The sequence below is a fragment of the Choloepus didactylus genome, chromosome 2 (assembly GCF_015220235.1).
Source record: "Choloepus didactylus isolate mChoDid1 chromosome 2, mChoDid1.pri, whole genome shotgun sequence".
In the NCBI taxonomy this organism is placed as follows: domain Eukaryota; kingdom Metazoa; phylum Chordata; class Mammalia; order Pilosa; family Megalonychidae; genus Choloepus; species Choloepus didactylus.
In genome coordinates, this window is record NC_051308.1 from 193,000,994 (window position 1) to 193,014,439 (window position 13,446).

The window sequence follows — 13,446 nt, forward strand, 5'->3', positions numbered from 1 at the left end:
TTGAGTGCCCAGTTAGCATTGTCCAGCCCAGGGCTGAACCCTGGACTAAAAGGCAGCCCCAGCCCTCAAGATCTTCCTCTAATTGGAAATAGATTAAGACATTCAGAAACAATATTACACCCATAAAGGGTGCAGAGCACTTTCATGTATGTGCACTCACTTCATCCTCACTCAACTCTGTGAGGTAGGGGTTCATACCCCCATTCTTCAAATGAGGAAACTGAGACTTAGGGAGAGTATGCCCTATCCCCTTAAATTAGATAGGTATTGATTTGATGTGTCAGGATAAAAACCCAGGTCTGACTCAAGTGGGGTTTGCTGATCTCACATCCAATGGATCTCCCTAATCATACCAAGGGTAAGATGGGGGATGCACCTATAAGGAATATAGGGAAAAGTAAATCTAGGGGAGGAGGGAGGGTCAAAGAAGTCTTCACGTAGTGAGTGAGGTTTTTACCTCGTCCTGGGCAAGAAAGATGGATGTTTTGGAAAGAAGAGAGAGCTAGTGGAAGTCACTCTAAACAAGTGACAAACCACACAGTGGGGGGAGATATGTATAACTCATGTAACAAAGGATTCAAATCCAGTTTAAAGAAGTCCATTAATGAATAAGAAAAAGACAAACTGCCCAAAGAAAAATGGGCAACAAATATGAAAAAGCAATTTTCCAGGGAGGAAATCCATATGGCCAATAAATAAAATGCAGCATAACAGCATAATGTAGGGCAGGGCTTCTCAAACTTTAATATGCATTAGAATCTCCTGGAGATCTTGTTAAGATGCAGATTCTAATTTTGTAGATCTAGGGAATGGCCCTAGATTCTGCATTTGTAGCAAGCTGTCACTCAGATGATACAGATGCTGCTGGTCCATGAATCACACTTCTGAGTGGTAAGGGCACAGATAGGGGATAATTCAGCCAGCCTGGGTCTGAATCCTTGCTCTGCCACCTATCAGCTGTGAACCTTGGGCAAGTAATAACTTCTATGTGCCTCAGTTTCTTCATCTGTAAAATGGAGATAATAATATTCCTCATTGCCTATGGTTGGGAGGACTAAATGGATTAATAAATGTAAAGCATGTGGTACAACACATGGCAGAAGTAAGTGCTCAATAAATGTTAGCAATTGGTGGTAGTAGTAGGAATTGCTAGAGAAATGCAAATTAAACCGCATTGACACACTGACCAGACTAGCAGATGTCAGAAAGTTTGACAATTTCAAGGGCTGGTGAGGCTCTGGGGAGAGAGGAGCTCTCTGACTTTGCATATGGTAGTGCAAATTGGTATACTCACCTTGAAATAGCAGTTTGGCAATATCTCATAGAGGTGAAGATGTCCCTACAGCATTATTTTAGAAGTGTGTATATCAAGAGCAGGCTAAGGAGAGAGATGTACACTAAGATGATATTTATGTAAATGTTAAAAAAACAAAAAGGTGATACTGGATATCTTCATGCATGTATGCACGTGTAGTAAAGTATAAAAACCAGTCACTGGAAGCACACATGGCAAATTTAGGAGACTGGTTGATTCTGGGAGGGAGGGAAGCGAATAGAACTGGGATAAAAAGAGATCTTCAATTTTGCTGTATTTAATAGAAAAAAACAGAAGCAAAAATGACTAAATGTTAACATTTGTTAACTTTGGGTAGTGGACACACAATTATTTATTACATTGTTCCTCCTACTTTTCTGTATTTATCTTAAATTTTGAAAGTTTCATTCTGAAAAAATATGTAAGAAGGAAGGGAGAAGTTAGAGCAAGTGAGGAGAGTGGACCTGGCAGGTGTTGGACAGGTAGGACAGAGAGGCCCACCTATGAGGCACTGCTTTCTTCTGAGTGAGTGGAAAAGTTGAGAGTGGTGGATGGGGAAGCTGAACCTCAGAGAGGCTAAGTGACCTATCCAAGTTCACACAGCTAGTGGTGGCACCATTCAGACTATCAGTTCCAAAGCCAATGCTCTTGCTAGAAGTTTCCCAGACCTGAGATTATTCCGGTAAGCAACCTGCCCCTCACCATGCCACCTCCTACCTCAGACACCATCTCAGGAAAAATTAAAATGCACATTGCCATTTTTTAAAGAAAAATAATTTAAAAATTGCATTTACTTTATTGAGTCCAGTGGGAAAATGAATTCTTTCATTCTACTTAATTGAACAGAACGTCAGTGAAAAATGACCCCCTTCTTTTTAGCCACCAAAAGGTTAATTCTGGGTGTTTTTGTCTGGATCTTATGCAGCTGGGAGCCTGAGATCCTCCAGTCTCATCACTGATGTGAAGGAAAAAGGCTCATCTGAAAAGTTCCTGGGTTCAAATGGCACCCCTCCCACCTATCGTGTGATCTGAGGGTGCTTTCTCCCTCTCTGAACTTCAGGCTTCTCATCCGTAAAGATGGGCTGAAGAGTCCAACCTTAGATTGTTGTGTCAGACTACAGGGTGGGGAAAGGGCCCTCCTGCCCTTTCCTCGGCCTGGGAGGAAGGCGTGGAGCACAACCACTAGGGTCTGGAAGGGAATGAATGGCAGGGCAGCCCGCAGAGGGGGTGTGGCTGGGGGCGAGGCTTCTCTCCCGCCCTTCCCCAGGCTGCCCTGGTGACAAAGCAGGGAACCTGCACTGAGTCCACTCCAGTCCCTGGAGACTGGAGCTGGGAGTCCAAGGCATGAACAAGATCTTCCCCCAGGTAAGAGCTGCGCTGAGATGGCTCCTCGTCTCGGGGGAGCAAACCCTGGCATGAGGAGTGGGCAGTGAAGAAGGGAGACATTTAGACTGCCTGCCCAAACCCCTGGGGGCAACCCTACCCTGGAGGGGCTCCCTCCCAACAGGTGAATCACCTACACAGCTCAGGGGACAAGTGCTGGGGGGGAAACAAAGGAGCCAGATAGACAGGAGGCCACAGGCAGGAGCGATGGACATTATGAGAGGGGGCATCAGAGAAAGCTTCACCGAGGAGGAGCTGCCTGAGCTGGTTTGGGGATGAATGTTTGCCAAGCAGACAGGAGAGGAAAAGGCATTCCAGACAGAGAGTAGGAAATAGGCAAAGGTATGGAAATGTGAAATAGGCACAATGAGTTTGGGGAGTTCAGCATGCTGGGGTACGAGGGGGCATGGTTCTACCGAGATGGGGGCCAGAGGCTTTTCTTCTCTGGGACTGTCACCCCTTAGCAAAAATGCTGAGGTCTGACCGCACGAGGCTGGACCCGTGCTAAGCCCATACCTCACTGTTCTCTTGAGCAGGCGGATGTCAATGGCAACACTGCTGCTGAAAGAAAAGCCCTCTCTGGAGGGGAAGGTAATGGACTGGAGCCTTGGGCACCTCTCCCCCTCAAGTGGGACTCCCCTGAGGCTGGACAGTTGACTTCAGAGGCCCAAAAGTTTCCCCCAAGGCCCCTCCTGTCCCACAGACATCTACCCTCTGTATTATGTCTGCTTTCAGTTTCCTGGCTGGTCAAGCTGACGGCCACTTGCTTTAGCATTCATTGAGCACCTACTGTGTGCTGCCTTCCTCACAGGCACTGCACCATATACAGTGTCCACCTGTGATGCAGAGGAAAGAGCTCCAGAGTCAAATCCCTGGGCAATTCTCCTTACCTCTGAGGGAATAGGAGGGGTCACACACTTCTTTAACACCTACTATGTACCACTGACTCACTGTGCAACCAAGACTGTTCTCTTTACCTCTATGTAATAAAAAAAGGAGGGGCTCTACATTTATTGAGCATTTGCTCTATGCCCTTCTTGGCCTATATTTGATCAAGGAAGAAAAGACTCAGACAAGTAGAGAATAATGGTAATAGCTATAAAGGATTGAGTCCCTACTATGTGCCTGGCACTGTATGGTCTCTTAATCCTCACGACAGCTCTGAGAGAGGGTCCTTGTTACGGGGCAATAACAGATGAGGCAGCTGGGACTCAGAGAGGTTGAGTAACTTGGCCAAGGTCACACAGCTGAGAGGTGGGAGAGGCAGGCTTCAAATCCAGATCAGGGTCTGTGTGGTTGCAAAGTCCCTGTGTCTTCCATTGCTCCACACTTGTGTGTGTTTGTTTCCGAGTCCTGACTCATGGTGGGCATGGTTGTAGGACAAACAGCCTCATCTGTCCAAGGAGGAAATGGACATTTGAGGGCCTTTCCAGTTTTGAAGTACAGCTGAAATCTTCACTTGGGCACAAGTCTTGATTCTGTCGCTACTCCCTTAAGTCTCTTCTGTGACCTTGCACATGGCCTGTGCTGCACAAATATTTGAGGAGTGGCTGCTTGGCTAACCAGAACGCCACTCCTTGCCTGGCTTCACACTGTCTCCCTGGTTATCTGAGTTTACCCTGTGTTTGCCGCCAACAAGGGAGCCACTAGGGCTCTAGGGGTGACCAGTTTCCAATTTATGCTGCAAATTCCACTATTGTTTCCTCTCCCAACACACACACAACCACACTGGCCCTCCCACTGCCCCCTGAATACCATCAGGCCCCCACTTCTTCTGTGCCCTCTGCCTGGAATGCCCTCTCTTTGCACCCTCCCGTCATACATGAAAATCCCACCCCTGTTTATGAGGTGCCTCCATCGAGCTCACACGGCACCTTGCCCACACTTTCTTAACCACACTTAACCACCTGCCACTGTGATCTGCCAGCGTACAGGTATGGGTCTGTCTTGTCAGTGAGCGCAGAGTAGACAGCTCTGGAAATGTGTGTGGATTGGATGGAAGTGACCTGAGCTGACCTGAGTTGGGGGCCTTCCCTTGTCTCCTGGACCTCTGGGTCAAGCTCTGCCCTTCTTCTTTCACAAGTATCCACAAAGCACCTACTGTGCACCTGCCTCTGGACTGGACACTGGGGATACAGAGGTGAACCAGAGCTGTCCATGTCCCTTTCTTTGAGATAACTGTGGCTGGGAAGACAGAGTTGTGCCCACATTCTCCTTTTTCTATCTTCTAAGTACATTTCCTAAGGGCCAGATTCACTTCTACTTTTGTGCCCTCTATAGAGCAGGGCGCCCAGTAGGTCCTCAATAAAGCTTTCTTTCATTATTTTATAAGCCATCAAGAATTAAAGGAACAAAGTAAGTTTCACAGGAGCAGAGATGTCTCCTATCACTGCTATTTCCACAGTCTTTGGAATAGAGCTTAGCACATAGTAGGTGCTCAATAAACACTAATAATAGCTAAAACCTTCATAGTACTTACTAGGCAACAAGCACTGTTCTAACAATTGACTAACTTAATCCTCTTGACAACTCTGTAGGGAAGGTATTCTGATCTCTTTTTCTACATGGGGACACTGAGGCCCAGGAGAAGTGAAGTGACTTACCCAGGGTCACCCAGCTAGCAAGTGATGGAGCTGGGATTCCAGCTTCCAGCTGGAGTTGGAATCAGACTGGCTCCAGAATGGGCGATCAGTTGGAGTCGTGGAAAGGGCGAGGGTTTGGGCATCAAACAGGTATGGACTAACACCCCAGCTCACACTGGTGACCTGGAGCAAGTCACTTCTTCCCCAAGCCTCAGTTTTCTCATCTATTAAATAAAGGGTTATTTTGAAAAATAAAAATGCCAACTTTGAAGGGCCTTGATGCAGTTTCTGCTCCATGGTGGGGGCTTGATAAGCAGGTGTCCATCTGTCCCTGCTTTCTGAGAAGGCAGATTCATGGAAGGATAGGAAGGGTATGGGCTGCAGGGCAGAGATCTGGGATCATCGTCCCATCTCTGCCACTCACCAGCTGTGGGACCCAGGCCAGGGATGGGCACTTGGCGGGGGGTGGGCACAGGCAGAATCAAAGAGCATCATGGAGGGCTAGGGATCCCCTCCTCCAAGGAACCCACCCTGCCCCCTGCCCCCCTTGGTAAGGGCCTCTTGCGGGGAAGGAGGGGTGGCAACAGGCTGAAGCCCCAGCACGGGCCACCTCATCACCACCACTGACAGTCTTGTTTCCTGCCCCACACAGCGGGCTGCAGCCTCCTCTGCTGCTCACGCCGCGGGGCCTGCCTCTTGGCCTTCGTGCTGCTCCTGCTGGCAACCCTTGCAGCCCTCATCACCCTGATCGCCTTTCTTGGACTCCCACCACGCATGCCAGGTCAGCGCAGTCAAGAGAGGGTGGGTCAGACCTCAGGGGAGGAAAGGGGGGAGACAGAAAGATGGCGGGAAGCCTGACCGTACCCGACTTCCACTGAGTGACTTTTGGACATTCCTTAACATTCCTTCACAGACACACACACAGAATAGACACTCATTTGCACACACCCTGACACATGTGATTCTGAGCCTCCATTTGCATATCTGAAAAATGAGCTGTTGAGAGGATCCTCGTCATAATTTAGGATCGAGCCCCGATGTCTCCTCCACCAGGAAGCCTTCCCTGACCCTCAGTCTGGACCCCCAAGCTCCTGTACTTCCTTGTCCCATCGCCCGGCCAACCTGGGTGGTGCTGTCCATCTGTGAGTCTGTCTCCAGTACAGAGGACAGGGACATGTCCTATTTATCCTGGTGGCTCTGGCTTCAATGGCAAACAACCCTAACATGGTCCCTGCCATCATGGAGCTAACGGTTTGGAGAGCAAGATGGGCATTAATCAAATAATCACACTAAGGCAAGGTTAATGGGATCTCTGAGAGTCTGGAACAGAGGCTCTGAAGCAGTCTGGGGGTCAGGGTGGGCTCCCTCAGGAAGTGACAGGGACCTGAGACCTGAAGGGAAAGTGGGGATTGGCTAGTGAGGGGAGGGGAGGGGCAGAAACAGCATCCCAGGCAGAGGGAACAGCATATGCAAAGTCCCCAGGGTGGGAGGGAGCATGAGGAGAAGGAGGGACTGTAAGGCAGTCAGTGAATAGGAAGGGCTCGAGTGGTGGGCCGGGCCAGATGCCCAGGGTCTCAAAGGCTGCATCAAGGGGGTTGGTCCTGATTTGGAGAGCCAGAGGAAGAGGTCCAAGCTGGGACGGGGGGTTGTCACCAAATCTACCTTTCTGAGAGATGCTTTGCAGCCAGGCAGGCAGGGTGTAAAGGGCAAGGTGGGTATAGGGGGTAAAATTCACAGAACCCTCCATGCCCCGTGCATCACCGAGAGTAGATGTAGGTACATGAGGATTTGCATTCTTGAGCCTGTGTGTGTGCACGTGTGCCTCTGCATATTTATGCATGGTTCTGAGTGTGAGTGTGTGCAGGGATCTGTGCGTGGGTGGGTGTCAGTGTGCATGTGTGTGTATGTCTGTGTATGAGCACGTGTCGATATGTGTTTATATGTGCTTCTGTGTGTGTGTGACAATGTGTCTCCAAGAGTTGTCCCGCCTTGCACTAGCATTTCCAAGAACTGAGACACAGTTCACATGTGCACAAACACACATGCATAAACCTACTCCCATACCCAACCCGCATGCACACGCATGCACAGGCACAAGCTGGGGACTCAGGATGACCTCCCACTTCACTGCCAGTTTCTGTCCTTTAATTCTTTGGAGCAGCTCTAAGGATGGGTGCCCTCACCCCCACCCCAGTGAGACAGAGGGGAGACTCTCAGAAGGACCAGCATTTTCAGATGGCTGCCCACCATACTGAGCACTGGGAAGGCGACTCCAGCCTGGAGAAGGAGCACTGGGTCCGCAGACCTGGGTTATTAGCTGTGTGACTGAGCCTCACTTTCTCATCTATAAAACGGGGCTCATGAGGACACTTTACAGGGTGCTTGGGAAGCAATCGAATAATAATGTGAAAGAGCTTTGTAGACTCTAAAGTTTTTCCCAGATGTATGGGATTATGATGTAACAGTCCCCCAGCTAGCCCAGGTTTCTTCTGACAACTAACCTGGTACTAGGGGTTCCACCATTAAAACCCATTTCATTGAATTGAACACTGTCCTCAGAAACTTCCTGTGAGACTCTAAACATTTTCAATAAAGAAGGGAACTATTACATATTCTACACATTCTATGTCCTAGAGTTACTTGCAGAGGAAATTTCATTTAATCCCCCACGGTCCCATGGGGTGTGTGCTATGATTCCGATTTTGCAGACAAGGAACCTGAGACTCAGAGGGGCCGGGTCATCTGCCCAAGGTCATGCCTCCGGCAAGCAGTAGAGCTGGGGCTTGAACCCTATCTCTGGCACTGATCCCAGTGTCCTCACTACCGCCCCTCGGGCCAGCTCATGATGGGACTCAAATGCGGAACTTGGGCAGGTCTGATGGCAGTGCCTGCCCCTACCCTGGGAGCACCACTCTTGACCCTCTGGGGCCTTGCCCCTGCCCACTCAGGGGCCCAGGCCTGTGTGACACCGACGAACAGGACAGGCTTCCTGTGTCATGACCGGAGGAGCTGCATCCCAGCCAGCGGGGTCTGTGATGGTGTCCAAGCCTGTGTCCATGGCGAGGATGAGGACGAGGGCTTGTGCCGTGAGTACCTGCTCGGTCCTGCCCTGCCCCTGCCAGACATGCCCAGGGCCCCTTGGGGTAGCCCCTTCACTTCAACTCTCCTGGCAGCCATACTGAAGCTCGACTGTCCCTGAGCATACCTGGCCCCTTCATGTCCCCTGTCTGCTTATACAGTGCCCTCAGCCAGTGCTTCTACCCCCACCCCATCCCTGACACAGCCACACATTCACGCTGCATACGAGGGGCTGCCCTCATGCTGCACATCTCCATGCCTGGGGACCCTGTGTTCATTCTTCAATGCAGAATTCAAGCATTCTCTCCTCCAGGAAGCCTTTTCTGACTCCCAAACTAGGTTAAGTTCCCTCCTCTGGGCTCCTACAGCCCCTGTGATTCATTCCTTTGGTCCCAGCCCAAGTCATAGTGGTTGTTATTCTTGATTGGCCCATCTTGACAGGGTGCATCAGACTGTGAGCTTCTCTGGGGCAGCCTTGTCTGGTTGATCTTGGGGTCCCAATGCCTGGCACAGAGGGAGTGAAGGTTCAGGAATGATATGATGAATGAATGAATGAACGGGGAGCCCTGGCCCCAGATCTTAGAGACCTGACGGGTGTCAGGAAAGAGGAGTCATGGCTACATGGGAGAGCTACTTAATAGAATAAGTCAGTACCTGGACCCACAGGAGGTTGAGAACCTGGTAAGTGGTGTGGAGAACAGATGGAGGGAGGATGATTACATCACAGACCCTCAAGACTACTCACTGAAACATGAAGCAGCATCTCCCATCATTGGATGCTTTTTCCATGGGAATGTCTTCCTTGTACTGAGTTTACAGCCGCCTCCCAGTAGCACCCCTGGTTGGTCCCAACTCTGTCCTTTCATCAACCCCCAACCTCCATGGACCACGTTTTAATCCATCTCCCATGATGGTGGCCCTGCATGGCTCTTAAGATTTCTCTCTTGACCCTGTGAGGGTCCCTTTCTTCAGGTCACACCCTGAACTCCCACAGTCTTCCTCTTTGTGATCCAGTTCTCAGTCCTCCCCACTCCACCAGCACCCACAGAACACATGGCAGCTGCACTTGTCCCTCTCCCTGGGCAGGCCTCAGAAACATCCATGATACTTTTGGCTAAGTCAGGCCAGTCCAAGGGACAAAGGCCTGTCCCCTCCCTGGTCTGGGTTTTATGCCTCTAGTGAAGTGGCCTGACAGAGCCCACTCTCAGAGAGGGCCCCCTGACTCTCTCTCACAAAGTATGTGAACCCACATCCCCTAAATTCTGGGGCCCAGTTGCAAGACTTCATATATATTCTTGGATGTTTCAGTTATAGGAGGCTTCCCAGAGGAGAAGGAACTTGAACCTGGACTTAAAGGTGGAATGGTTTTGGATAGAAATAGAGGACGTTTCTGGAGGAAGGAACAGGGCAAGCAATGATGTGGGGTGGGAATGCACAAGAACTGGGTAGGGAATGAGGAAGGGAGGGTGGCTCTCTGAGCATCTTGTTGCCAGAGTGGGTGCACAGGAAACAACACACCTTTCCCCATGACTCGACCTCTTCTCTGAGGAAACCATCTCCTTGTGCCCCTCCTGGGATGGATGGGAAGTGACCCCAAGCCAGGATGAGCCATCACCACCCCCCTCCTTCCTCCTGCCTCATCTGTCCCTCTGTAGGAGATGTGCCCCAGAGCCTCCCCAGCTTCCTCGTGGCCCGCTGTGGGAACCCTCCTCTGGATCTACTCAGACCAAAGGTGTGATGGCACCAACAACTGCGGGGACTGCTCCGATGAACTGAGCCCAGGTGGGGTCTGGGTACAGGCCTGGGCCGCAGGGCCAAGTGGCCAGGCAGTGATTGCCCAAGATAATCTCCAAGTTCCTCTCCTGCCTCCCCCTCCCTGCATCTCAGACAGAAGCTTTCACCCCTGCTTGAATGCTTCCGGTGAGGGGGGACCCAATACATTCCAAGTGCCTCTTTCTGGAGGGTCATTCTTCTGTGGTGGGGAATTTACTTTCCAGGGCCCAGATGAGGAAACTGGGGCCCCGAGAGTGGCCACATATTTTAGTTTCCTCATTGCTCAAGCAAATACCATGCAATGTGTTGGCATAAACAATGGGAATTTATTGGCTCATGGTTTTGAGGCCAGAAAAAGTCTGAATCAAGGTGATGCTTTCTTCCTGAAGATGCATTCTGGAGCTGACTGCTAGTGGCCCTTGGACCTGGATTCCTTGGTCACATGGCAATGCATGCAGTGGCCTCTCCCGGCTTCTCCCTGCTCTTCCAGGTTCTGTTGACCTTCAGCTTCTTGCTTCCTGTGGCTTTGTCTCTCTCTCTGAATTTCATCTTGCTTTTGAAGGACTTCAGTAATAGGATTAAGATCCATCCTGGTTGAGTTGGGCCACACCTTAGCTGAACAACCTCATCAAAAGATCCTACTTACAAAGGGTTTATACCTGCAGGAATGGATTAAGTTTAAGAACATATTTTTCTGTGGTACACATAGCTCCAAACCACCATACCATGCAAGAGGTAAGTGGCCCAACTGGGATTTGAACTTGCATCTCCTTCATCCTGCTGCATCTCTCAATAGCTCTGGGGAAAGTGGAGCAGGAATCACTGTCCCCAATGCAGGTAAACTCAGGCTCTGTGAGGAGAAGGGACTTAATACAATGACTGATAGGATTGGAACTTGGGTGTAAACCCTGGACTCCTGGCACTATGTCTGGAGTCTTTTCACTGTCCTAGAGTTTCCTTTTTATCTCTTCCCCAGTGTTCAATCAACAAACATGTTCTGTGCACTACTGAGGGCAGGGCCTGGTGCCAGTTTCTGCTTGGGGACAGTTGGGAGTTAGATGTTTATCCTACCCCCAGGACTCACATCACACTGATGCCGAGAGGAAGTTCTGGGGCCCTGGAGACTGGGGATTATCATGAGAGACTTAGCCTAGGTGACATTCAAGCAGGCCTTACAGAATGAACAGGGTTTCAACAGGCAGAGGCTGGGTGGGCAGGGAAGGACGCCCGAGGGTCAGGGTTCATGGCAGAGAGAGGTCTTAGAGGTGCGCTCAAGGAATCATAATGGGCTGGTGTGGCTGGAGTCAGGCTGAGGGAGGGAGGAAGGGCTGGGGGAGAGAATCCGCATGCATTAATAAACTGAGCCTTGACTGTGTGCCCCAGACTTTGCCTATCTTCCTTTACTTGATAACAAACTTGAGCAGAAGAGGAAACTGAAGCTCAGACAGGGTGAATGGCTTGCCTGAGGTCACACAGCCTGTGAGCTGGAGTGTCTCGATTCTCTCAATCACAGGGAAATAAGGAATACAGTACACCAATGTCAGAAGGGTTGGGAAATGAGGAGCTATAGCAAGTCTCAGAACTAGTGAGGGCCCTGTGAACTGGACACTCCAGGACACATCAGCTGCTCTTCCACTGGCTCTTGTCTCTCCAGTGACCGTGTGCCCACCTTGCGGCCCTGGATGGTGGCGCTGTCCCTCGACTTTCTTCAAGTACTGCGGCTGTATCCCGAGGAGCCTCTGCCGGGACCACGTGCAGCACTGCACTGACTGGTCTGATGAATACTCCTGCCCCAGACCCTGAATGGCCAGAGTGGGAGACTGGATGGAATGGCACTGGCAATCCTTCACATGAGCATCAAATCCCAGAACATGAGGGCAGAAAGGAGCCTTTGAGATCATCTAGCGGGATCTGCATACCTTCTCTGAATAGAAACCACGTCCCCTGTTTTCAAGTTGTTCAGCCTTTGCTTGAATGCCTCCAGTGACAGGGAATTCACCACCATGTTATGCAGTGCCTAACAAAGATGAGGGGTATTTGCTCCCTCTGCACCAGAACAGGCTTGCAGATCATGGTTTTGTCACTCCTTGGAGAGTAGACAGGTCTGGGGCTTAAACACCAACCTGAGGCCTTTGATTTGTATGGATGACACATACGTGAAGCATGTGCCTCCTCTTGCCCCTTTGGTACCTCAGGTAGATATTGCTGACCAATCATAACACCCCAGCTGGGCTTGGATGCGGTCTTAGCATTTTTTTCAACTCTGGAACCCTAGCAGACCCCACTAATTGATCAGATGAGATTGCACATGAGATGGGGTATTTGTCGTCTATTGGTGGGAAGCAACCCCAGAAGGCTCTGAGCTGCAGATGGTTCTGGAAGAACAGCTTGAGAAGCTCCTCACTGCCCCTCTGTCCATCCCATTCTTTAGTCGGCCTCCCCCACCCCCATGACCAGCTGCCCAGATGAACAGCATGGCATTCCTGAATTAGGGGTTCTATTTTGGTCCTGGAGCCTGAGTGAACAAGCTGTTTCCCTGCCTAGCCTTCCAGCGTCACAGCAGTCAGGCAGGCGAGGATGGCTGTCCAGTAAAACAGATGAGGAAACCGAGGCCCGGAGTAGGAAGTGACTTGCTCAATATGAATCAGTCAAGTCAGTGCTGGAACTGGGACTCAAATCCAGTCAATGGAGTCCCAGCCTAGAAGCCTTTCCTGCGACCAGAGTGATGACACCTTGGCCAGGGCAGAGTCTGCATGGGGTGTAGGAAAAAGTAGCTAGAAGGTGAGAAAGTGTCCCACCCTTACTCTGGGAGACTTGGAATTTAGCCACCGAGAGGGGTTCCACTGAGGGAGAGAGACACATCCCTGTCAGAAATTAATAAAATTGGGTTCATATACCAGCCTCTTAATGAGTTTTGAACTAAAAATGGGTGTCTGAGACTGGTGAGCTCTGGTTCCGTCATTACTTCATTCACTCACTCATTAGAGTCTCTGGGCACCTGCTCTGGGCGAACCTGTGTGCCGGGTGCTGGGCACCCAGAAGTGAAGGGACCTGGATCCCAGCACCCGCAGAGCTTGGGGCGTCACAGAGGAGACACCCTTAACACGTGGTGGGATGGGTTGGACAGCAGGAAATGCAAGGCTGAGGGCACCAAGGAGGGGCAGGACACACTCATTTCGGATGGTAAGGAGCCTAGGACAAGCTCCTGGCACAGGGTGCCTGAGGGGTCCTGCCCGAGGAGTGGTTGGCCACCCTCTGGCTTCTTTAGCTGAGTTTGCGACACAAGCGAGGAGCTGCGGGAGCAGGTGCTTTCCT

The 13,446-nt window shown here is 50.6% G+C and overlaps 1 protein-coding gene across 1 annotated transcript; it reads left to right on the forward strand.

The window, feature by feature from the left end:
• Positions 1-2,585: 2,585 nt before the first annotated feature.
• LDLRAD1 (low density lipoprotein receptor class A domain containing 1) lies at positions 2,586-13,030 on the forward strand. The gene is given in 7 exon segments (XM_037827158.1): positions 2,586-2,680; positions 3,235-3,289; positions 5,933-6,061; positions 8,229-8,366; positions 10,014-10,068; positions 10,070-10,140; positions 11,786-13,030. Coding segments are annotated over 7 exon segments (618 nt in total). The 5' UTR covers positions 2,586-2,659; the 3' UTR covers positions 11,935-13,030.
• Positions 13,031-13,446: the final 416 nt, after the last annotated feature.